General features: G+C 35.8%; 1 protein-coding gene across 23 annotated transcripts in view; it reads right to left on the bottom strand.

Moving 5' to 3' along the window:
* The window catches only part of RALYL (RALY RNA binding protein like), a 751,296-nt gene that overhangs the window by 156,563 nt on the left and 568,074 nt on the right, over positions 1-26,659 (bottom strand). For all 23 annotated transcript variants that reach the window (XM_058444501.1, XM_032759956.2, XM_032759947.2 and 20 more), the window contains one exon: positions 4,601-4,676. In XM_058444501.1, the coding sequence (XP_058300484.1) occupies positions 4,601-4,676 (76 nt within the window). The remainder of the gene's footprint in view (positions 1-4,600; positions 4,677-26,659) is intronic.

Genomic DNA, 26,659 nt, shown 5'->3' with positions numbered 1-26,659 from the left:
CTTCCTGGGGGAGAATTATTATTTTAGATTGCCACAGATATTGTGTAATGTACATAACATATTTGAAGCAGCAATTTATTAAAAGTTACAATGTTTTCCCTAGAGAATGGATTAGCTATTCACCATTAGGACCAGTTCCAATATTTATGAAATGTTCACAAATGATTAATTATGTTTCATTTACAAATAGACTCTAATGGGAGACATTTTATTGCAAGTGCTATTTTAATGAACTGTCTGTCTTTATGAATTCATGTCCAAGACTGAAATAATTCCTTTTTGCTCCCTTTCCTCGACGTTACACCTGAGCCTGCCATTGCTTATCATGTGTTTCCTACTTCTTCTATTCAGCTCATGTGATCATTCCCTCAGTAGCCTGAACTAGAAAACCTTGGATATATTTGTGACTCTCACTCTCCTCACACCCCATTTCCAATCAGTCACCATGTTTAAGTGGTTCCTTGTTGCCTACAGAATAAAAGTCAACTCTTCTTAACCTGATACATAGATATATTCACAGCCTGGGCACCATAATGTCCCAGTTTTCCATTCCCCACCAAGGAGACTATCCTAGCTCCTACTATGAGATGCCCTTCCCTCTCTCTTTCCCTTCAAAAGCCAGCTCAAGTGTTGTCTTCTTCCTTTAACTTTCCAGATGTTTTCACTCCCTTCCCCCTAGACAGAATCAGTAACTTCCTCATTTATTCTCTTACAGAAGTGTATGCATACTTCTCAGTTGTCTTTATTCATCTGTGCATCTAACTTAATCATAAGACTGTAAGTTTTTTGAAGTCTCACTCTGTTTTATTTTCTATGTATACCATGTTTACTCTACACATAATAAGGCCTTACTGAGTGTTGCTTGGCTGAGTTGAAAATTCTATTAAAAGAAGAAACAAATAAAAGTTACGCCTCAGTGGATATTTCATGTGAATACCACTTTGTGATTGGTATTGGAGATAAGGTGGATGTACGTGAAGAAGAAAGTCCGGTGGTAGTTCACTTAGTGGTCCAAATAGAATAGTTATAGAGACATAGCAGTTTAGAGCAGGAAGGTAAATCAGAGACTACCCTCATACAAATAACTTACTTTCATTACATTATGCTCTCTCTTCACCCTGCTCATGCCATTTTCTATGCTAGTTTCCTAGAAAGGCACTACCACAGTCCCTAGACCATAGTAGATACACAATAAATATATCTTGTATAAACGAATGAATGAATGAATGAACAAGTGAAACGATTCCCCTTCTTGCATTTTACAGATAAGACAACAGACTCAGAAGCTGGCGCGGTGGCTCACACCTGTAATCCTAGCACCTTGGGAGGCCGAGGTGGGCGGATCATGAGGTCAGGAGATCAAGACCATCCTGGCTAACATGGTGAAATGCTGTCTCTACTAAAAATACAAAAAATTAGCCGGGAGTGGTAGCAGGCACCTGTAGTCCCAGCTACTCAGGAGGCTGAGGCAGAGGAATGGTGTGAACCCAACAGGCGGAGCTTGCAGTGAGCCGAGATCATGACACTGCACTCCAGCCTGGGTGACAGATTGAGACTCTGTCTCAAAAAAAAAAAAAAAAAAAAAAAAAGAAACAAACAAGCAAAAAAAACAGATTCAGAGATACGAAGAACAGGAAAGCAGAAACCATCCCTTTTCCAAGCCGCCACCATATTCTCTACATTGAACTAAGTGCTTTTACCTCATTTATCCCACTCTATCCTCTCAGGAAAATTACACAACTATTATGTTACAAAAAGAACTTACTTGAAGCTTAAAACTTGTGCCCTATGATCACACAAATAGGTGGTATCTCTGTTTTTCTTATGTAGTGTTTATTGTATAGTATTTCCTCTGCGACTTGCTGGCATGGTATTCATGGACAGTGATAGTATTGATGACTAGTTTGATGCTCAAAAAATCTCTACTTTCCCTATCTGTGTTGTTTAGATGGTAGCAAGTGACTAAATACAGGGAGCTATAATCTAGTGGTAAGAATACTAGACGTGAAGGCTGAAAACCAGAGCGCATTTCCTAATCCTGTGATCTTGTCTTGAACAAACCCTTTATTGTCTTGGAAACTCAGGTTTCTCATTTATACAGCATAGTATATACTACCAATTTTGTAGAGTTATCTGATGAACAGATGAATAATGACTAGGAAAACATAGTTTGTCCACATAAAATTAAGGTAATTTTTTTCTTAAGCTTATGTGAGAATGAGAAAATGTGTATAAAAGGGCTTCCTCAGCTATACATTCACATTCTTGTATCCCCTTTGTTACTGTTTTGCAATTTCAGTGTACAGCCTTAATTTGTGTAAACAGATAAAAGGAGGATAAATAAGCACTTCCTCACTAATGTGGCTTGTATGCAATATAGCGTATTTAAATGAAATTCTGCTTCTAGTTCTTTTGAACACAATTGAACATAATAGTAATAGAGAAATAATAGTTAAAATGACATTTATTCATGTCATGAGCTTCCATTCTCGTAAGAAAATCAAAACAATCCAAAAAAAGAGAAAATACGAAAATTAACATCATTGCACAGACAGCAGCAACTCTTTGATGAGAAAAAAAGTCATTGGCAGCTTGTTTTAGCAGTAATTGAAAATATGACTTTTCAAATGTTCTGCATTAGCTGCAGCACTAATGTATACATTTACAAATAAATCTGATAAAAATTTCTCGGTTTTATAAATCATCTCCTTTACCTCAAACAAGGTACAGAATGTGTCATTTGCTTCTTGTTGATAATATCATCTCTGCTCTTCAATGTCAATATTACCCCATGACCCACTATCAACATTTGTTATACTCTATTGCTTTCCATTTTTAAGAAAATGTTTTATTAAAACAAAAACCAAAATGAGATAAATTATGATGTATTTTTCAGTATAGCTTTAAAAATCTCTGAATACCATACAGTAGAGAGCCCTGGGGTACTAGCCATGACTAGGACCTCAGAAGTGATCTAGTTCTGACCCTCATCTTAGAGTTCAAAAAATGAGGCTATAAGTGGCTGAAAAGAAGATATGCTAGTTTTCAGAGAACAAAAACAAGGAAAGTGCTCCAGGCTATTTTTGAGCACTCTTCTTACTACACTAAATCAGAAAATAATCAATTTTAACACATATAACTTAATTCTCCTTTATCCAAATGATATCAGAGAAAAAAGAAGCCTTGCTCAACACTTTTATGTTAACTCTTCAGATGCAGATACTGATGGACTGATGATATGTATCTGGGAGAAAACCAAATAAATTGGATGATAGGAGATCTCAATAGCCTGGAACAATTGGCTATATCTAACGAAAGAGAATTTAACAGCGACAGACACAAAGTCAGCACTTACAGTACAAAAACTAATGGCAAAAGTACATGAAGTGGGACATATGGTTTAACAGCAGAACATAATTTTTTTCAGAAGTGGCTGTTTTTAAAGAACTGAAAGTTATATAAGTTCACCCTTGTACTCTTCCCCAGATCAACTCAATTCTACTTAACATAATAGAAATATATACAGAACAACAAAGGTGCTAAATCTAGTCTACTCTCTTCACCTGGATTCTCAGTGTAGATAGAGACACTGACAAATTGGGATATGTAGAGGGGAAAGACCAGAGTGTTAAGTGACTCAGACCCAAGCACTTCAGGAAAGGTTAAAGGAATTGGATCTGTCTCTCTGGAGAAGAGAAGAACTATATTTGTTGTCTGGGAAAAATGGGCATGAGAGAAACATGTACTTTGTAATAAAGAAGGCTGACTGATTGAGTGGAAAGAATTTAAGGTACAGAGGGCATGAGTTTGAGTATTGGTGCCATTGTTAACCAATGGTGTGACCTTGAAAAAAATCACTAAGAAACTGCGTCTCAGGTTCCTGAGCTGCATTATGAGAACAGGAATATCTACATTGCAAGAGTCTTGTGAAAATTAAATTAAACAACATATGTAAAATAGCTATAGAACATGGCATGCAGTTAATAGTCAACCAAGAGCTGGGCATGGTGGCTCATGCCTGTAATCCCAGCACTTTGGGAGGCTGAGGCAGGCAGATCACCTGAGGTCAGAAGTTCAAGATCAACTTGGCCAACATGGTGAAACTGTGTCTCTACTAAAAATAATAATAATAAAGATAGCTGGGTGTGGTGGTGGGCACCTGCAATCCCAGCTTCTTGGGAGGCTGAGGCAGGAGAATCGCTTGAACCTGGGAGGCAGAAGTTGCAATGAGCTGAGATTGTGCCACTGCACTCCAGCCTGGGCAACAGAGAGAGACTCCATCTCAAAAAATAAAATAAAATAAAATAAAAATCAACCAACATTGGCGTTTCCACCCACTTGTCAGGTAGAGTCCCTAGTGATTTTTATTAGATAAGTATCTTGTAGAATGGTTGTATAAGCAGATATGAGAAGGTTAGGCATCTGAGATCCTTGCCAATGCAGCAAGATATATTTATATGTTGAGCAACAACATTTGTTGTACTTTATTCCAATAAGGATTATTATTTTAAATAGTGGATGCCTTACAAGTTATATTGCCTTATAAAGCTGCAAGAAAATTTCACTAATATATAGAGTAAAACAGTGCTTATCTACTTACCTGTAAAGTGCAGAAAGGGGCCTCTTGTTTCCAGGTTTTGGTCTGTATGGTTTGGGCTCTCCTGCCATGTTGATATCTGAAAGCATAAAATAAAACAGCACTGATTAAGAAATATGAAACCATTTGAGAAAAGTAAATCATGAACTTTTATTTTTCTTTTTACTATTTGTTTATGCAAATATTGTACACCATTGATTCATTCAACATATATTTATTGAGCATTTACTCTATGTCAGGCACTGTTTGGGATATGTCATGCACAAAACAGATTATATCTCTGCCCTTGTGGAACTTACATTTTACTGAGGGAAGATAGTGAGAAACAAACATAATAAATAAAAACTATATACCATATTAGAAAACGATGAGTACTATAAACAATCAAAATGTTGAGCAAAGTGAGGAGAATCAAAAATGCTTTTCTTTTCTCTCTAAAAGACAGGGTCTTGCTCTGTCGCCCAGGCTGGAGTGCAGTGGGGAAATCTTTGCTCACTGTAACCTTGAACTCCTGGTCTCAAACAATCCTCCTTCCTCTGCCTCTGAAGTAGGTAGGACTACAGGCATGTGCCACTATACCTGGCTAATTTTTAAAATTTTCTGTAGAAATGAGGTCTGGCTAGGAGGCCCAGGCTATCTCAAACTTCTGGCCTCAAGCAGTTCTCCTGCCCCAGCCTCCCGAAGTGTTGGGATCACAGGCGTGAGCCGCTGTGACTGGCCAGAAATGCTTCACGAAACAAAAAGAGAATGAAATGTTCTTCTGATTTTCATTTTTTGCTACGAGTTTTTCAGTATGCATAAACATTTGTATGAAATAGAGTTCTGTTCATAGGAGGACTTATTAAATTTCCTATGATATATTTTCCATTTATATAGAAAAGGAAGCTAGAAGGATTTGATCATAAATCATACCAGGTTTACTAAAGGAACAACAAAATGCACTCAGCAACTGGAATACGTAGTTATTGAATTCCAAGGTTGTCAAAAGGAGAAGAGAGCACATACTTTGCCTTCATAAACTGAAAATATTATTGTCTCTGGGATAGACAAAAAGAGGTTTAAGTATGTGACAAAACAGTCTATGCATACAATCGACCAACCTCAATCTTAAAGAAATATGTAAAACTGTTAAGAAATTGGAAAGTTGGGAGGAGAAGGTTTGGAAAGTAATATAAATAACTAGATTGAACAAAGTTAAAATTTCCAAATGATGATAGAAAGGGAAATCTAAAGGAGATGTGCTTCAAGAAATGAGCGATATTATTTTGACAGAAAGGAAAGGGAATATACTTCTATTTCTTGCACAGTGGACTAAATACACTGAGCTATCCACCACTGAAAACAACCAAAAATTCTGGATAAAATATAAATGTATCCTTTTCAAGAATGCAACATAAAACTAGCAAGAAAGTAAGGGATTTGAAGAACATTCCACCTGAGTGGAAACAGGAAATCAAATGGAAAAAGAACACTGCACCTGGCTTGTTCCTTAAAGATATTTGCTGCAGCCAGAACATGAGTTTTAGTTTTTACATCCTTGTGGTTCAGCAGGGACAGGTCACTATGCCCAGGTTAAAGAATATGAGACATACATTCATCTGATTCAACATAGGTGACAAATATGTGACAAAATCCTTAGCAACTAGGAAGAGAAGAAAAATTCCTTACTTAATAAAGAAGATCTACAAAAATCTATACTAAACATTATACCTAATGCTTCAAGAAATGATGTCTAGTGAGACATTGGGCACATTAGCTTTAAGATCAGATAATTTAAAAGGACACCCACTATATTAAACTTTATATAATATTGTACTAGATGTCCTAGTCAGTGCAATAAGACAGGAAAGCAATTTTAGAAATGAGAGAGAAGAAACAAAACTGTCACTAATTGCTGATGATATGTGGGCTCACGTAAAAAATTGTAAAGCATCCACGGATTATTACAATTAATAAAAGAGTTTAATAAGTTTATTGAATGCAAAGCCAGTATACAAAATTCAATTGTACAGCTCTATACAACAATAATATGTATAAAATATAGCCTAAGTATATTCTTTACATACTATAAAAGACAAAGTATTAAGGGGTAATCTATTACAACACTTGAAAGACCTTAATGAAAAAAATTATAAAACTGTATTGAAAAATTTTGCGGTTACCTTACATAAACAGAAAAATTAGAAGACTCAATATAATAAATATGTCAGTTCTCTTCAAGATAATTATGGATTCCATGTAATTCCAATAAAATCCCCAATATTTTTTATGTATGTGCCTGAAGCTTGACAAGCTGATTCTGAATTTGTACAATAGAACAAAGGCCAAACATAGCCATGATACACTTGGAAAAAAGGTATGAAGTTGGTAAAGTTGCCTTATCAATATGTATTTTAAAGCTGTGGTAATTAAGGCTGTAGTAATGGTACAGAGATAGGAAAGGGACCAATGAACATGAAATACACACACGTATATATGACAAAACTGTACATGCATACACTTGACATATATAAACACATGGAGCTGACATAGCAGATCAGTGAGGGAAAGACTGATTCTTAAATAAATAATGCTGGAATGATTGGTTATCCACAAGGACAAATATGAAATTGAACATCTACCTACACCATACCAAAAAAATCAATTACTATTGCCTAAATATGAAAGGAAAAAATATAAAATGTTTAGAAAGCAATAAAATAGAATATCTTTTTGAGCCAAGAATATGGGAGGATAATGTTAAACCAGACATAAAAAATCGCTAACGTTAAAATACAAAATTGATAAATTCTGCTTCATTAAAATTAAGAATTTCTGGTCATAAAAAGCCACATAAAGGTAGTGAAAAGAACCATAAATTTGATAAAGGATTTGTTTCTTGAATATATAGGAAACTCATGCATATCATAGTAAAGAGAGTCAAAACACCAAATAGAAAATTAATAAAAAACCTAGTAAAGGCACTTTACACAAGGGAAAACATTAATAGTGAATAAACATATGAAAAAATGCTCAACCTCATTAGTAGTGGGAAATGCAAGTTAAAACATCATGAGATACAAATAAAACCCATTGAATTTACAGTTTACAAAGCCTGGTAATATCAAATGTTGGCATTTCTGAGCAAATAGAATTCGTGTAGAATGCAGATATAAATGTACATTGGTAAAAACTATTTTGAAAAATAATTCAGCAGTTTCTAATAAACTTAAAATGTTCAAACTCTGTGATCCAGGAAGTACACACTTAAAAAACCTTTTACACATGTGTACCATATGATATATACAAGTGTGTTCATTGTAGTACATTGGAATTGAAAAGATTCCTGGAAAAAGGCACAAATATCCATTGTATTTTTAATAGGATAAACAAATGGTAGGATATTTACCAAAAGGAATACTATACAACAGTAGAGAAATGACAGAGAGAGAGAGAGAAAATGAATTAGGGCCATAGGAAATATTGATATATTGATAACCTCAGAAACCTAACACTGAACAAAAATAATGCCCTGGAAAAATACCTACAATATGAATTCTTTCATGTAAACTTAATTGCAAAATGGAATGATATATTGTATAAAAATAAAAATACATGGGATAAAACTAGAAAAAAAAAAAAAAACTTCTGCACAGCAAAAGAAACAGTCAGCAGAGTAAACAGACAACCCACAGAGTGGGAGAAAATCTTCACAATTTATACATCTGACAAAGGATTAAAATCCAGAATCTACAAAGAACTCAAACAAATTAGCAAGAAAAAACCAAATAATCACATCAAAAAGTGGGCTAAGCATATGAATAAACAATTCTCAAAAGAAGATATACAAATGGCCAACAAACATTTGAAAAAATGCTCAACATCACTAATGATCAGGGAAATGCAAATCAAAATCACAGTGCGATACCACCTTACCCCCACGAGAATGGCCACAATAAAAAAATAAAAAAATAATGAATATTGGCACGAATGTGGTAAAAAGGGAACACTTCTACACTGGTGGGGGAATATAAACTAGTACAACTCTGTCGAAAACAGTGTGGAGATTCCTTAAGAAACTAAAAGTAGAACTACCATTTGATCCAGCAGCCCCACTACTGGGTATCTACCCAGAGGAAAAGAAGTCATTATACGAAAAAGATACTTGCACATGCATATTTATAGCAGCATAATTCGCAATTGCAAAAATATGGAACGAGCCCAAAGGCCCATCAATCAACAAGTGGATAAAGAAATTGTGGTGTGTATATATATATATATATATATGATGGAATACTACCCACCATAAAAAGGAACAAATTACTGCCATTTGCAGCAATCTGGATGGAACTGGAGGCTGTTATTCTAAGTAAAGCAACACAGGAATAGAAAACCAAACATCGTATGTTCTCACTCATAAGTGGGAGCTAAGCTATGGGGATGCGAAGGCATAAGAATGATACAATGGACTTTGGGGACTCGGGGGAAAAGGTGGGAGGGGGTGAAGGGTAAAAGACTACAAATTAGGTTTAGTGTATACTGCTAGGGTGAAGGCTGCATCAAATTCTCGCAAATCACCACCAAAGAACTTATGTAACCAAATACCACCTGTTCGCCAAAACCTATGGAAATAAAAATTTTTCTAAAAAAAAGAAGGCAGAGATAAACAAGGAATTTAGGATGAAGGTTACCTCTAAAGGAGTAGAAAAAGTGTGGGACTTGGAAACGACACCCAGAAGACATTAAAGTTAATAGTAAGGTAGTATTTCTTAAATTGGGTGGTAAGAGCATGGCTTTAAATTATAGCATTATTCCTCATAACTTACTTATTTTATTCTGTATGTAATTTATAACTAATAAGGAATTTAAGAAAATAGGAATGAAAATTGTAAATTATGTGTTGATAAATATTCACGTCAGAGAAAATAGGGTTTTTCATTTGTTTGTTTGTTTGTTTGTTTGTTTTTTCTCTGAGACAGAGTCTCACTCTGCCGCCCATGGCTCACTGCAACTTCTGCCTCCTGGGTTCAAGTGATTCTCCTGCCTCAGCCTCCCAAGTAGCTAGAACTGCAGTCACCTGCCACCCTGCCCTACTAATTTTTATATTTTTAGCAGAGACAGGGTTTCACCATGTTGGCCAGGCTGGTCTCCAACTCCTGAGTTCAAGTGATCCACCCACCTCGGCCTCCCAAAGTGCTGGGATTAAAGAGGCGTGAGCCACTGTGCTGGGCCAGAGACATTAGGTTTTAGTGAAAAAGTGGTTTTAGCAGATTGTGAGCTGATATATTTAAGAAAAGAGAACATGTTGTGGGTGGATTATTGGGTGTGAGAAGATCATTAGAAACCCCAATTAGAGCTTCAAACCTGATTTGAATGGGATATAATTTAGGGTTCTGAGTAAAGACCCAAGAATCAGTCATGAAGATAGTGACTCTTGTATGACTTAGAATAAGGCACAGCGAAGATCGAGGCTGTCTGAATCTTTTAGATGTGACACAGTTGTAACAAAAAATGCATGTAAAATAAAAACAGATTTCTACAAGTTTTTTAAGCTCCGTAATGATGGTAGAGGGCACATGCCCATGAAAATATCATCAGACATCTTTTATATATTTCTAGCTTAGACTTAATGACATAAAATGAACATGTAAAATTATTCTCATCAATAAATAAAAAGCTTGAGAATTAATTTTATTGACAAAATATTGTAGCATTTATCTTGTTTTTAAAAATAATATACTGTGAGTGATTCTGAAAACACACTTAGGAGATTGACAGCATATTCACACGATGAAAAACCTTTCATGAAATGTTGTTGAACTCAGTATTTCCACACATTAACCTCCTTTCAAAGGTGTTAAAAAATGCCAGAGAAATTACTTTCCCATTTATATACAATGAAGCGTGTTCAAATGCAGAATTTTCTTTTGGATGTATGGAAATTTATGCTTAAATACAGATGGTCGCCGAGTTATGACAGTTCAACTTAACGATTTTTGAGTTTTTAATGGTAGGAAAGCAATTTGCATTCTGTAGAAACTATACTTCTCTCGCTTTGCTGGGCAGTGGAAGTGAGCCATAGCTCCTAGTCAGCCACACACTTTCAATTTATAGCGTTTTGAACTTACCGCGGGCTTATTGGGATGTAGCCCCATCCTAAGTGAAGGATATCTGTATGCATATTTATATATTTTGCAGTACTATGTTGTTTATCATCTAAAACCTGGTTTTAGTAGACAGGCAGAAGGGTGAAAGGGGCAGAAAGTATTCCATGGAGGAGGGTACAGTGGGCAAAGAGCTCAAGTAATCATAGTGAACATAAGCTTTGCCAAGATTCAAATGAACGAGCAGTCCCTTTGTATTGAACTTTATAAATACAAGATCTAATTGGGTATTCAGGACAATCCAGCTTCATTGGAAGCCAAGGCTTAGGTTCTCATGCCTCAAGAGCTGTTGGCCTTTAAGGGACCAGACACACAGTATGGCATCCTAGCAGTAACTCTGTGGTCACCAACAACAGAGAGGTCTCCTGAGGTTTTGTTCCTTGATTATCCTGGCACTGTGTAAGTTACTCACAAAGTAGAGTAAATGGAAGAATGACCAAGGTTCAATTTTCTACACTCTCTAAGCTAGGGGCTTTGTAGTAAAACATTGAAACACAAAAAGTAAGGTGTTATTTCTTTGTTTTCTGGATTTACAAACAGATTTATACAAAATACCAATGTTCAGAGCTCTTAAATTGTTCTCAAGAAATGATGTGGGTTTAATCCCTCCCAATAAATGCTTTTGGCATATTTCAAAAAGCCTAGTTAAATTTGTAGTCATTGTGCAGAAGTACCTTTACAGATGCCTGTATACCAGGCTGGTCCACGTTGTTATCTGGCTATTAGAATTATATTCTTCTGAGTGAGGATTGATAAAACCAAACAGGCACCATTTAAATGAATTCTTTTGATAAGGCTTATTTATGTTTGGGTGCACTACACATCACATCTATGTGGAGGAGCTAGCTACCCTCACTCCATTCCAGCCATAGGGATGAAGCAGAAGAGAACTAGCCACAGGTTAAGAGAACTCTACCTGTGGCTAGTTGATGCCTGGCACGTCCCCACTTGAAGGGAGAAGGGCCATTTGCATTTTGTCATGATTCTCTCTAAGTAGAGAATAGACCCATCTCATTCTGAAGTTTCAATATTTCAAGTTAGCATGAAAAAAGTATAAAAAAAGTAAAATTTGCTCCAAAATTATCCCTCTGATATTAAACCTCAGGTTCAAACAATTGAAAAATATCCTGTTGGATATCTTTTCACAGCAAGTTAATGAAAAATGTATTAACTGCTCTCAAAAATTTAGCCAATTTTTGTTTCTTCTTTATTTTAAAACTGAATAAGCAATAGCATGATGCCGTGACAGAAATAACTATAAAGTTATGGAACTGAAAAAAGTCAATGAGCTGAACCTATTCTAACTTGAGGTCAGTGAGATGAAGCAAAGGGAGACGGGTGCAATTCCAAAGTGTCATCCACCAGAATACTAACCAGCCATGTAGATACGTTTATTGGACCAGTCTTTGTAAGCATACTATTAAAGGTGATCACAATGGCTTTCTATTATTTCATGCTCTTGACTCTTGGGAAGATACTTTCAATTCTGCGCCCAAATAGATGTGACTCTCCCTCCTCCCGCCTACTTTATTACACCATTTCCATGACACTGAGTATGGGTGCCCTTTGACTTTGGACTTCTAAAGGGCAGTCATAATTTCACTCAGCTTCTTATGCCCTTCAGCACCCAGCGCACTGTTGTTTATGCAATAGATGCTCAATAAGTCTACTGTTAATTAAATTTATACAGACCAAAAGGCATAACTTTGTTTGGGCTCCAGTGAGTCTAACCAAACACATTTTGCCAACACATTTTCTAAAGTGTTGTTTATCAGAACAATGTTTTGGTATTTTTTTTTTTTTTTTTTTGAGACAGTCTCACTCTGTCGCCAGGCTGGAGTGCAGTAGCGCGATCTCAGCTCACTGCAACCTCCGCCTCTCGGGTTCAAGCTATTCTCCCGCCACAGCCTCCCGAGTAGCTGGGACTACAGGCACGTGCCACCACGCCTGGCTAATTTTATTTATTTATTTTAGTAGAGATGGGGTTTCACCGTGTTAGCCAGGGTGGTCTTGATCTCCTGACCTCGTGATCCACCCACCTTGGCCTCCCAAAGTGCTAGGATTACAGGAGTGAGCCACCGCACCTGGCTGGGAGATGTTATTAGGTATTGTGAAACAAATTTATCACAGTAAAACTGTTAATAAAAATGCTACCTTATATCCTTTTCTTGGTTATTTACGCTTACCAGATAGAACTGCAAGAAAAGACTCACTTGTATTTAACTGAAATGTTCTTACATATACATGAATTTAGTATATTTTGGACGATATATCTATTAGCATCCAGCAAATCAGAGCTCCTCCAGTATACTGCTTTATGAGATACCCTGACATAGTTAGGAAAATATTTTATATTTATTTATTTGCCATGGATTCAGCTTGGAGTACCCTCATTTTAAAAGTTAAATGTAGTCTTTTAAATTAAATATAATTTACACTGCTACAATAAACTGACACTTGCAACTTACTCTACCACTAGCAATCCCTGCTGACTCTGTCATTTTTCAGAGATATTTAACTTTGATATGGAAATGATATCTAATTTATAATAGGACATCCACACTATCAACAGTATCTTCTAAATGTGGGTAAGTCTAAAAGAAACATTTTTCTGAAATAATTAGTTAAAAGACAAATCTTTATTCTTAGGGTTTTTTTTTTTTTTTTTTTTCTCCTCACCCAGGTTTAAAAAGAAGTCTAAATAATTCAGCCATGGCATGCAGACTGCCAGGAAAAGTCATTCTGCATCTTTTATTGTTCACATTTAGAAGATTTAGGGATTCATTACTGTTCCATTGAATAAAAATTCAGGAGATAAAGAAAACAGTCTGTTATGTTTGATAAATGAATGGACATAACCATACATTACCCAAGTACAAGCACCATACCACCAAAAAGTGTTTTGGTAATTATTATTAGTTGAGATCCTCAGAACAACCCTGTGAAATAAGCACAGCAGAAGCCATTCTTCCCACTTCGTATATATAGATGTTTGAGATACTGAGAAATTAAATGGCTTTCTTATTTGTACTGTTAGTTCAGTTCACTATAACCACCTTTCCTGTTGAGCAAAGCCCATGTGCCAAGCATTGAACCAGCAAAAGAGGTGATACCCTGCCCCAGCAGCAGACAGGACTGTCTGAGAGTTAGCAGCAGATTGAACTGCAGCTGCACCAGACTCCTAATATAGAACTTTCCCCACTACCTCTCCTTGTTCTTTATAAGATTTTGAATGTCGCACCTTCTATGCCACTCAAACCCAGTTTGGCTGTGGAAAGCAGCCTGTAAAGCAATGCACTCTGCGTCCCAGGAGCTCTGGCATCACAGGGGAGGATGCATGATTAAAGGAGTGCTGTAGAGAGATCTGTCTGGCAGCAAGGAGAAGAAAATTCAACTCCCAACTGTGCTGCCTGCAATTTCCTGGCCAGGTGGGTTCACAGCCCTGTGGTTTACAAGAGCTACACAGCAGTGCTTTTACTCTGAGGAAACAAAGCGAAACAAAAAAACCCACAAATGTACCAGACTTGCAAATGCAAGTGCAGCCCACCCTGGGCTCTAAAATATGAACATTTGTAGCATCTTGAGCCAAAATCTGAGATTGGAGCCAATCTTCTGCAAAAGTAAATAGCTTTCTAATGTTGTTGCTTTTCCCTTCACAGAATCAAAGCTAGTTTTAACACTTGAAATATGTGCTTAATAGTATGTTAAAATAATCAGTGTTATAAGAATGAAACTGTAGTCTAATTTTACTGGGCAGTCACTGAATTGTGACCACTTTAATGAGACTTTGGACCTAGTTTCATAAATTAGTTCTGACACAGCACTATGGCACGTTGGCCTCTGGTTATTAGAATGCTAATGTAGAGATCACTGGTTCGCCAGATTCCCATTTGTTACCAGAAAATTCTCCATGCTCCCAGGCTGTGTCTGCAAGGGCAAATCAAAGTGGAAACTTGAACTTCTTACTAGTTATTTGGTAAGCTTGATTACTGTATGTGACTTTAGATTCAGACTGTTTTTTCCTTAATAGAAACTGAAGTGAAAAAAAAGTACATATATATTTGGATGCCCTTCTATATTTATTGTATATTTCATTCAAAGGTTATATTAGGAAGAAAATTATAATGTCAGGGAGCATTCATTTTCATTGATCAAATAATTATTTGAACATACAACATATGCCCGGTGCCATGCTAAAGTTTGGGTAAACAAACATGAACATTTTTGTATGCTCAAGGATATCACAGAGAAAGGCAAACCTGCCGCTAACTATAGAAAATGTAATAAGCATCATAATAAAGATGTAGCCTTCACACTTTGGGAACATGGCAGTACACTGAGAACTATCAGTGAGACCACCCTCAGGGTTCGTTCTTGGTATCTGAGGTGGTTTCTTCCCAAGACACAGATTCTAATGTCAGGCATTTTATGGAACCACATCTACCAGGAAACTCAGCAAATGCCTCAGCTCTATCAGTTGAGTCATAGAGATCTGTCTCTGTTCTTTTGTTTGTTTGTTCTATTAACTAATTGCCAAAACACCTTTGATTTGCCTTGAAGCATAAGTGGCCATGAAAGTTGATGAAACCTTGTGGCTTTGGTGCATGCTTCATCTATGTCTAGTCTAAAAATTTTAGCTGAGAACAGAAGCACATTTCATAAAGGACGCAAGGAAAACACAAAATGATAATGCTGTTAATTAACAAGTTTCTTTTTACCTAATTCCTAAAGCTTATAATTTGGATTTTTAAAAAAGTTATTTTGTGTCCTCTGTTATCTTGAATAAGTTTTCTGAAAAAATGTTTTCTACATTCCATGAACATCTTTCTCTCTACAAAAGTTAAAAATGAAGGAGGCATATTTTTTCAAGAGATAAAGCCTACAGAAACCCAATGAATAGAAGAAAACCCAGACAAGTGTTCACCAGTAGCCTCCTGAATATGTTTAGAACTTTGCTTAACAATTTGACAAATATACTCAGTGATTATTGACATCAACAGTGAATACAACTGTTCAGATAATCAAGACTAAAAATCACATGGTGAAAAATCTCAGCTATATATTCATCATTAGTGAACAGACTTAGCAATATTAATTTCATTGCATCCCAAGAGTTAATTTAGTTTCATACTTGAGGACAAAACGTTCCTTAAAGAATATTCTGTTGGTAAATTCAACCAACAGAAAGTCGGGATCATCAGTTTCCTTGAGAACTCTTAGGTTCTACCTTGGTGAAGCAAAGGAGACCCCAAGATTTTGGTATTTCTTTTCTTCGTTCCTTCACCTTTCTCATTTCTCTCTTTTCATACGCGTATATATGGACTTAATTTTCTTAGGTCCTTTTTGTGATGACTTTGTATTCCACATTTAAAAAACCAAGGCTGCTATGTGAGGTATTTTATAATTCATAAATATAATGAAATGCCAGAGCTAATGTTAGGAAACTAAATGTGTTTCATGTGGAGAGAATTATACAACCCTAGAATATAACACATTTAGCTTAAATCTTTTCCTTCAATTGTATCTTTAAATATTTTATTGTTTTAAGACGTTTTGAAAAGAGAATAGTAGGAATTCTAAGCAGAAGAATAAAGCTTTCAGGAAAGACATTTGAAAAATGCTTTTCTAATTATTCCATCCTAAAGCTCAGAATGGAATAATGCTATATTAACGCACTGGTGATAATAATGGTTGGTAACATTTGTACGTCATTTCATAGTTGATCAAATTTTCACACACATTTAGAAAAATCTGACAATGATCTTGTGGTGTGGGTCTTATTATTGATTCCCATTTACAGATATTGAAGTTCAGAAAGTCTTATTTGCACAAGGTAATGCAGCTAATAATTAGTGATGCCAGGACCCTGAGTTCAGCTCTCACTCCAAACATCATATTCTGTGGATAAAGCTGACTTTTTAACTTAAAAAAATCCATTACTTATGGCAAGGCCTATATAATTTGTTGAGAAATTACCAAATATTTAGTGATTTTATTTTCAAAATTATTCTTTTCATAAAGTCTCTATGAGCATATATAAAGTAAAAAGCCATTAAATTAAATATGATTCTTAAGAATTCTATAAGGAAGCAAAACTTCAAAGAGCTCTTTTGACTGAGAATGCAAACCTGAAAGAGCAAGGCATCAAGGAAATACAAAAGATCTAAGATCCTTCACCAAAGACAGGAGAGAAATGGGATATCTGATATTTAATAACAAAGCCAAGCTAATATAAAAGTAAGAATACAAAACATTCAATGAGATAAAAATTCTTCTAGCTGTTGTGTAAGCAAGAGTGTTTAGAGGATTTTTGAAGTGCGCCATCTGTATCTCTCCTCTTTCTATCCCACTGCATTCCCTCTCTTGCCCTTCATGTCTCATATCCTGCTACTCCCCCTTTATTCCTCTCTAGCTATTCTGGTCTCCTTGCTGCATCTCAAACATGCCTGGTGCGTTGTTGCCCTTCCCTGTAGCAGTTTTGTCTCCCCTGGCCTGCTCTCTCCATAGATAATGCATGGCTAACTCCCTAAATTCCTCCAAATCTTTGCTCAAGTGTCACCTTCTCACCTATTTAATATTGCAAATTGTCATCTCCCTACCACTCCTCACACTCATAAGCCCCCTTACCTCCTTGAATGTTTGTTTTCCAAAGGATTTATAACTCCTAATACACAATGCTATTTTAAAATTTATTATGTATGTTGTATATTACTGGACCCCCTCCCATGTTTGCCTGTTTTGCTCAAAAATATATTCAATGAACCTAGAACAATATTTGACTCATAGATGGAGCTTAATAAGTGTTTGTTAAATATGGGAATGAGTTAATCAATGAATTAATGAGTGTATTATCTGAGCTTCTGTGACTCAACATTGCTGTGGAAGGTAAAAAGCGGAGTCATGAACAAGGTTCTAGTTAGGATGATCTTGCAATTTAGTATCTATGTGGTCACTTTAGAGTTAAAGGGGGCATTAAAATTATTAAAATTATATAATTTCAAAATTTTAATTAATTCATTGGATAATGTAATTATCACTGGTTCTATAGGTTCCATAAATTCTTTTAATAAACATATTTAAAGTGTAATTAAAACAAATTTGACTATCTGAATATTAAATATAAATGAACTGAATAATTTTCCAGACACTTTGCTTAGTTTTTTTGACTTATGTATCATATCCTGGTCACTTACATTTTTCTGTATTATTTCTAATTTTTCATAAAATTTTAAAGGTCTTCAAAGTTGCATTTTCTCATTAATAGTTTTGACATTGTTGACTATTTTCCAATGACTTTGCTTTGTAAGTATTACACTTTTAATTGAGAAAATACTTCCTGTTACAGGTGCTGAGGAAAATAAGCTGAGAGCCAATTATGATAAATGGAAGAGAGTCCCTATTCTATTTTTGTAGTGAAATGTGTACATATTTTAGCCCCAATATTTTTATAAGTGTGTTCCTTTTACCTCCATTCACAGAGTACTTTTCTTTAACATATTTTCTATGATTAAAACTGTCAAAAATGTTTTAATTTTCTTCTGAATGTCTCAGCAAATGTAGATATCATGCAGTTACAGGCATTCTCAATTTCATTCTATTCTGGTACAGAAGATAACTATCTAATTACAAATAGAAGCGCCATTAAAACCTTTTCCTTCAAATTAAGATATTTCAGAGCCTAATAATTGGCATTCAAATTAAATCTTGTATTCCTTTAGATCTCTCAACGTTTATTTACTCCCTTCTTTGCTTTTATGAGAATAAATTTGTCTTTTCATTCATGAGATTTACTTTTAATAACTGAAATTCTTTACAAACTTAAAAATCTGAATTTTGCTTAACATTTTGATTAGAGATTTCCAACTAATTTCTAATCAAATGTAAATAATTTATGTGGTAAATGCAAACATTTTTAAAACCCAACTGTGATAGGTAGTAAAGAGATAGATTCTGTGGAAATATGCTGATATTTTCTTTTTATCTCAATATCAGATTATCACAAAAATTTTTGTATTTCTGTTTCATGACTGTGTATACATAAAATATTTATAAAATGTGATACTTATATCTCAGCTTGTATAAACTGGTAGAATATCACAGCTCTTTGGATGCAACAATAAATTATTTGTATAACATAACCAACTTCAAGTACATTTTTGTTCTATAGGTCTCCTAATTTACTAAGAACATTATTTTTACCACCATGCTCTGTTCCACCCAAATTTGTATTCATATCAACATGGAAAAAATCTAATTTTATCTTCAATGTTGAATTTTAAACTAAATTTACAGTATCATTCACAAATAACAACCAATTTTATAATTTTCAATTTTATAGTTAGTAACAATGAGAAGTTTCAGTTTGAAAAAGAATATCTAAGGGTACATGGATAAATTAGCTTGGGGCTTGTTTATGAATAAATATTAAAAGGCTTTTGGCATAATTATTATGTCTAGGAATGGCCTATAAGATAGGCAAGTGGGGCAATATGTGATTCCTCAAAAAGGAGTCTTTATGTTTAGTCTGGGTACCTGCCTCAAAGGGCTGAGACATATAAATCACTGGTGGAGGGTCTAGACTATGTTTTTAAAAAGATATTGTTTATCAGTAACCTCAAGAATTAGAAGAAAAAGATCACATCACAGATATGTAACAGTACCAATAGCAGTCATTTTATAAAACAGTAGATTCTGGACAACAGAGAAGATTAAATAATCAATTTCTGAATTATAAATGAATCTGTACAATATCTGTGCAACATCAATATTATTTCCCTCATTTTATAAGTAAGAAAACCTTAGGCAAGAGAGATGAGTAACCCGCATAAGATCACATGGCAGTATTCTAGCAAAACTCAGATTATAACAAATTCTTTCTGACACCAGATGTATATATTTCTTAAACTAAACCCAATTACTTTCTCCTACTTTAGGGTAGAAATTTTACTTACTTAATCTGGGCAACCATAGATACCTGAGCAAGAGAAAGGTATGGATGTTGATCTCTATTGGATACTGAATAGCTAATGCAGGCAGTTTGTTACCTGGGTTAGTGATCCACTAGACTTTAATAAATATTCTCAAAGGACTGGACCTTGAGTGTGTGCATTTGGGCAGGAGGATGATTCTAGGTACGTTATTACTGTGGAGGTTTAAAAAATATATCCACAAATTATTTGACGACTGTAGTAGAAAGATTAACAGTCCCCCAAAGATGTGAACATTCCAATTCCTGGAACCTGTAAATATGTAACATTACAATGTAAAAGGAAATTAAATTGACTTTAAAATAGGGAGATTTACCTGGATAATCTGGGTACATTCAAATGTAATCAGAAGTGTCTTTACATTTGGAAGAGGAGGGAAGTGCCGTGATACGAGACTCAACCCACCATTGTTGGCTTTGAATATGGAACAAGGAGCCACAAGCAAAGGAATACAGGAGGCTGCCAGAAGTTGGAAAAGACAAGAAAATGAATTCTTCCCTGGAGCCTCCAGAAAGGAATATAGCCCTACTAATACCTTTTTGTTGGACTTCTGATCTACAGAACTTTAAGATACTAAATTTGAGTCTTTAAAGTTACTAAATTTGTGGTAATTTGTTGCAACAGCAATAGAAAATTAATACAATAGCCTTCCTTCAAGAAGTAGAACTTAACTACCTCCACTTAAGTGTGGGTTGGACTTAGTGATTCCCTTCTAATGAATTGAATATGACAGAAAATGGGATGTCACTTCCTAGATTAGGTCACAAAAAGATGGTGTCTTTCATCTTGGGTGCACTTGTGTTTACCCTTCGTTTTCTCCCCCTATCTGAGGGAGCTGGCTGTCATGTCATCAGGCACCCCGTGGGAAGGCCACGCAGTGAAGAGCCAGGGCCTGCCAGCAACCACATAGGTGAACTTAGAATAATCTTCCTCCACCTAAACCTTTACATGACTGTAGCCCCAACCAACAACTTGATGGCAGCCTTAGGAGAGACTCTAAACCAAAACCTTTCAGGTAAACTACTCTCAGGTTCCTGACCCACAGAAATAGTGAAATAATAAATATTTGTTGTTTTGGGCTATGATATTTTGGGATAACTTGTTATGTAGCAATAGATAACTCATGCAATTACTCTGAGGTTTTTATTTACCTACCCAGAGAAGGAAAATAGCAAGAAAAAGAAAAAGTACTAATCAGGTATTACTCCTTTCCACCAAATAAACTCTGATGTGAATGTGCAAACTCCATTGGAAAGCTATGAGAAAATTACCCAATATTTTTAGCATAAGAATGCACACTTACAGAAGCTGACATTTCTATAAATTTAATTTAGTCAGCTTTTATTTGGATTACAAATGGAATAAAACCTCAGTGTTGAGAAAAATCTTCTCAAAACACAGTCTTACTAAGAATACATTCATCAATTTTTACACATATTTTAATGGATCAGAGCTGTCAAAACTACTTGGAAATCAACAAAGGCAATTCACCTCTAGTTTTTCTCTCTGTCGTTTCTTCTCCTATATTTCGCTTTTTCCTATAAGTCTATACTTAATGGAACAAAGCATGCCAGAAACTCAGATTAATTAATAGATTTTTTACTTCGCAATATAGAAATATTCTCTAAATTTTTAAAGCTTAATACCTTCCAGCCTAACATATATATTCATTAAAGAAAGAAAACAACCATTCACTCTAAGATACTTTTATGTTGACTTTCAGATTGAATATGACTATTGCAATAAAGCATCTTTTACCTCCTTTCTGAGTTTAATTTGTTTTGGCTAACCAAATATATGTCCTAGCCACACTATATTACATGGCAGGTAGCCCAGTTCCACCTCCATCCCTCTTTTTAATTCTACTAACATTTAGATTACAAATTCAGTACTCACAACTTCTTTTAAATGAAAGTGTTAGTACATCATATTCACCGCCCCTGCATAGCTAAAATAGAATTCCCCAAATTCAGCTTAAATATTGACTAGTATATAAATCATCTCCTCCATGTATGAATATAAGAGATACACAAACTACACATTGGCAGTTTTTTCCCAAGAATTTGAATGAATGTCTGTACCTAAATGTTGCAACAGGAAAAACTGTACTTGTATATAAATTGGTCTCCATTATCATTTTCTCTGTGAAATCTGAACTAGTTTTTACCTTTTGAAGCTAAATCTCAAGGAAACTCCAGTAGATAGAGATGATGTACTTTCATTTTGTAATGGCATCTTCTGCTGCATATGATGTTTCAGGCATCATATCAGGCCTGAGTTTAATTAACAGCAGATAATCTAATATTCATAGTTACCAAAAATATCTCTAAATTTTATTCATATTAAGAAATAACAGATTAGTTCCTTATTTCTACATGGAGAAATATGGCATTTTTTCAGATGCTCTTTTCCTCCTTAATTCAAATTCTTCCTATTAGTATGTCAATACATAGGTTATCACTGTTTAAGAGAGAGGCAAGCTAGAGCATGACAGGGAATTTTAAATAAAAATGGTGTGTTCACATTCATGGTCTCTAAATTAAGTAAGAAGTTGGCAAAAAAGACAAATAATTTTATACCTTTTTAAAATGAGAAGAGTAATTGTGGTTTTATTCACAGAGTAATCAAAATATGCTTCCATTATGTAAAGAAAACTGTTCATCTACAAATCAATTAGTTCTGCTAATGAAAAAATAAAACAACCTCTTAAAACATATCTTTTATAATGCTTTTGCCTCACATATGAAGTTTGGATAATAAATCATGACAATCATAATCAGCAGTATGAATATTAAAATATGAATATAATTAATTATGCATAACTTCTCTCCTCAGAGTGGGCCAGGATCAGCAGGTGACATTGTATAAATTATTATGTTAACAGCCCAGCTGTTGGGAAGATAGGTGTGTGTGTTACTAGTGGGTTCTTAAAATATCTACCTAAAATGGCACTAAGTCATCAATATTTATTCTTAAAGAGATGACAGTTCAAAGCTAGCAAAATCAACATTTTTCAATTGTAGGAGTAGCTTGTGACTAGGATTTAATTATCCTTAGCCACAGAATGAGGGCTACTATGTGTTCTAAACTACTTACTGAAGTTGTCTTGGTAGTTTGGTGCACTGATCCTGCAATCTCTTTCTGTTCATTTTGATGGCCATCTATGAAGAAATTTATATCTGCTTACCTCAAACCTCTGTTATTTGCTTTGCTTTGTGTCTTGTCTTCTTTGCTTAGAAATTAGGCATCTGGAAAATTGTCTGAAGCATTTTATCACTCTATATTTCAAATAATCTTATTGGTTTTTTTGGGGGATGAGAAATAGGTTCCATAGGGGTAATATAATCCATGGTATATTGGTACAGATAACATATGACCCTGCTACTTTACAGATATATTACTAATCTCAAAAATTCAAAAAAATGTATGTTGCCTCCATTTGTTCATGGCAATAAAACACATTTTCTGTAAACCTTTTTGGAAAGGATCAGCTTAAGCACAGCTTCACATTATTTAAAAATCTGTCTTCAATACTTTTAACTTAATGGCATTGTCAAATGTCAAGAACCCTTGGTAAGAGGATTTTTTTTTTTTTTTTTACAATATGCCATATTTTGCCTTTTTAAATAATAGCTGTCAAGTTACAAAACATTTGCAATGAAGAATGATTAAACTAAGTGGATTACAATTTTAGGCACAATATTATAGAATTAGAATTCTCTTGTATTTCTACTGTGGCCACATAATTCTATTATCACCTTTGTATAAATATTTAATATGTATATGATTAAATATTTAAGAAACAACATTTTATGAGATGTCACAGGACTGAACTGAAGTCCAGTTTATTTACAGTTATAGAGTTTGTTGAATATTGGGTACAGTGATACAGCAAATATAAACAAAGGGGACTATGGAGATTTAAAGTAACTGCTACACATCATTTTATCTGATGCCTTGAGAAGGTGCCTCTGTTCACAGCTTGTTATTCATGTGTGTATTTGTGGCAGACAACACTGATATGGGGTTAACAACAATTTTCCTACCATGTATATACATGTATATACAAAAAGACTGCTATTTGTTTTGTGAGACATAGCATCTGTTTTTAGGAGATGTGACTGTTTCTTTATCTGATGGGCCACACCAGCATTATTTTCTCATCTACCCACTCTCTAGCATCATACTATGTTGTGTTTGCCATGTTTCAACAGCTACTTCAAATTGCACACCTGCTCTCTTCCTGAGTCGTCTTGACAGTTGACCCTCAATGCTCCATAGCACCTAAGCATCAGTATAACTATAGCTGCTCATGGAACCAGGCATTAGAACTGGAGTGCCTTGGATCAAATTCTAGCTCCACTTCTTATAAGACTGCAAACTTGGGCAAGTTACCTAAGCACATCCACCAAAAAGAAATGTGTACCACCTCATAGTGCTTTGGGGAGGAATTAAATGAATTAATATGTGTAAAACACTTAGAAGAGAACCTGGCATACAAGTACTCAATGGTTACTGTTCTTCTTCTTCTTATTGCCATCTACCTCCCCACAAGACCTACTGGATGGTGGCATCTATCAGTAATCTTTCCTCCTCATCTCTCTGTCCCCATTCAGTAAAAGAGGAGGTATTGAAATGTGAAAAGTTGCCTTTTGAGAGCATGCAATAGTTGTGAACTGTCCTCTCCTTTCATCTCTACATTGAAAAAGGAGAGAATGGTACCCAACTGGTGAACATCCTGCGAAGGGCAGGATCCTTAGAAAAACACTCTTCAAGTGTGAGGATTTCAACATGAAAGAAAGACTGATAGTCAGTTCCACCATTTCATTTATACTTAATCTTGCAGCTTATCTAATACTACCTGGAAAAGAGAAAGGAAACTGAGGACAGCGTAAAGTGGAATGTCTAAGTAGAGAGGGACAAGAATCACCAGTATGAATTAATAATTCCAGAGAGGTATAGAGGAAAGATTCTTCCTGGGTCCACCTATAACTAGTATGAGTTATCTATGAAGGAAAATTGTAATTGGTAGCAATAGACTTGCCAAAAATTGTTCAACCTGGTATGTTATTCTATTCTCACATTGTTATAAAGAAATTACCTCAGATTGGGTAATTTATAAGGAAAAGAGGTTTAATTGGCTCACAGTTCCACAGGCTGTACGGGGAGCATGATGCTAGCATGCTTCTGGGGAGGCCTCAAGAAACTTTCAATCATGGCAGAAGGCAAAGTGGGAGCCAGCACTTCACCTGGCTGGAGTAGGAGAAAGGGTGGGGAAGAGGTGCCATACACTTTTAAACAATCAGATCTCATGAGAACTTTTATTATGAGAATAGCACCAAAGGGGGAAATCTGCCATCCCCATGATCCAGGCACTGCCCACCAGGCCCCATCTCTAACACTGGGAATTACATTTCGACATGAGATTTGGGCAGGGACACAAATTCAAATCTTACCATTCTGCCCAGGCCCCTCCCAAATCTCACATCCTCACACTGCAAAATATAATCATACCTTCCCAACAGTCCCCCAAAGTCTTAACTCATTCTAGCATTAACTCAAAAGTCCAAGGTCCAAAGTCTTATCTGAGACAAGGCAAGTCCCTTCCGCCTATGAGCCTGTAAAATAAGGATCAATTTAGATACTTTCAAAGTACAATGGAGTTACAAGAGTTGGGTAAACATTGCCATTCCAAAAGCGAGAAATTGGCCACAAGAAAGAAGCCACAGGCCCCCTGCAATTCTGAAAGCCAGCAGGGAATTCATTAATCTTAAAACTCCAAAATAATCTCCTTTGACTCCATGTCCCACATTCAGGGTACACTGATGCAAGGGGTAGATTTCCAAGGCTTTGGATAGTTTTGCCCCTGTGGTCATGGCTGCTCTCAAGGGCTGGCACTGAGTGCCTATGGGTTTTACAGGCACACAATGCAAGCTGCCAGTGGATCTACCATTCTGGGGGCTGGAGGACGGTGGCCTTCATCTCACAGCTCCACTAAGCAGTCCTTTAGTGGGGACTCAGTGTGGGAACTCTAACCCCACATTACCCCTTTGCACTGTCCTAGTAGAGGTTCTCCATGAGGGCTCCAGCCCTGCAGCAGTATTCTGCCTGGACATCCAGGCTTTTCCATACATCCTCTGAAATCTAGGCAGAGGCTCCCAAGTCTCAGCTTTTATATTCCATGTACCTGCAGGCTTATTATCACATGTAAACTGCCAAAGCTTTTGGTTTTCACCCTCTGAAGCAGTGGCCCAAGCTGTACCTGGGACCCTTTGAGCTACTGCTGGAGATGGAGCAGCTGGGAAGCAGGGAGCAGTGTTCCCAGGCTGCACAGGGGACCTGGGCCCTGGGCCTGCACTTTGAAACCATGTTTACCTCCTCTGTAGTGGGAGGAACTGCTGCAAAATCTCTGAAATGTCTTTGAGGCCTTTTTCCCATTGTCTTGGCTATCAGCACTTGCCTTCCTTTTAGTTATGCAAATTTCCACAGCCTGCTTGAATTCCTCCACTGAAAATGGGCTTTTCTTTTCTACCATATATCCAGGTTTCAAATTTTTCAAATTTTATGCTCTGCTTCCCTTTTAAATATGAGTTCCAGTTTCAGGTAATTTCTTTGCTCATACATACAAGCATAGGTGGTTAGAAGCAGCCAGGTCACTGTGAATGGTTTGTGGCTTAGACATTTCTTCTGCCAGATAACCTAAGTCATCACTCTCAAGTTCAAAGTTCCACAGATCCCTAGAGCAGGAGCACAATGCTGCCAGATTCTTTGCTAACACTAACAAAAGTGACCTTTGCTCCACTTCCCAATAAGCTCCTCATCTCCATCTGAGACCTCCTCAGCCTGGACTTCATTGTCCATATCTCTATCAGCACTTCTGATAGTGATATGACAAGTCTCTAGGAAGTTCCAAACCTTCCCTCATCTTCCTG

This window comes from Hylobates moloch, unplaced genomic scaffold, assembly GCF_009828535.3.
Source record: "Hylobates moloch isolate HMO894 unplaced genomic scaffold, HMol_V3 SCAFFOLD_9, whole genome shotgun sequence".
In the NCBI taxonomy this organism is placed as follows: Eukaryota; Metazoa; Chordata; class Mammalia; order Primates; family Hylobatidae; genus Hylobates; species Hylobates moloch.
The sequence above is the reverse complement of the archived record's forward strand: the minus strand, read 5'-3'. Positions and strand labels throughout refer to the sequence as shown.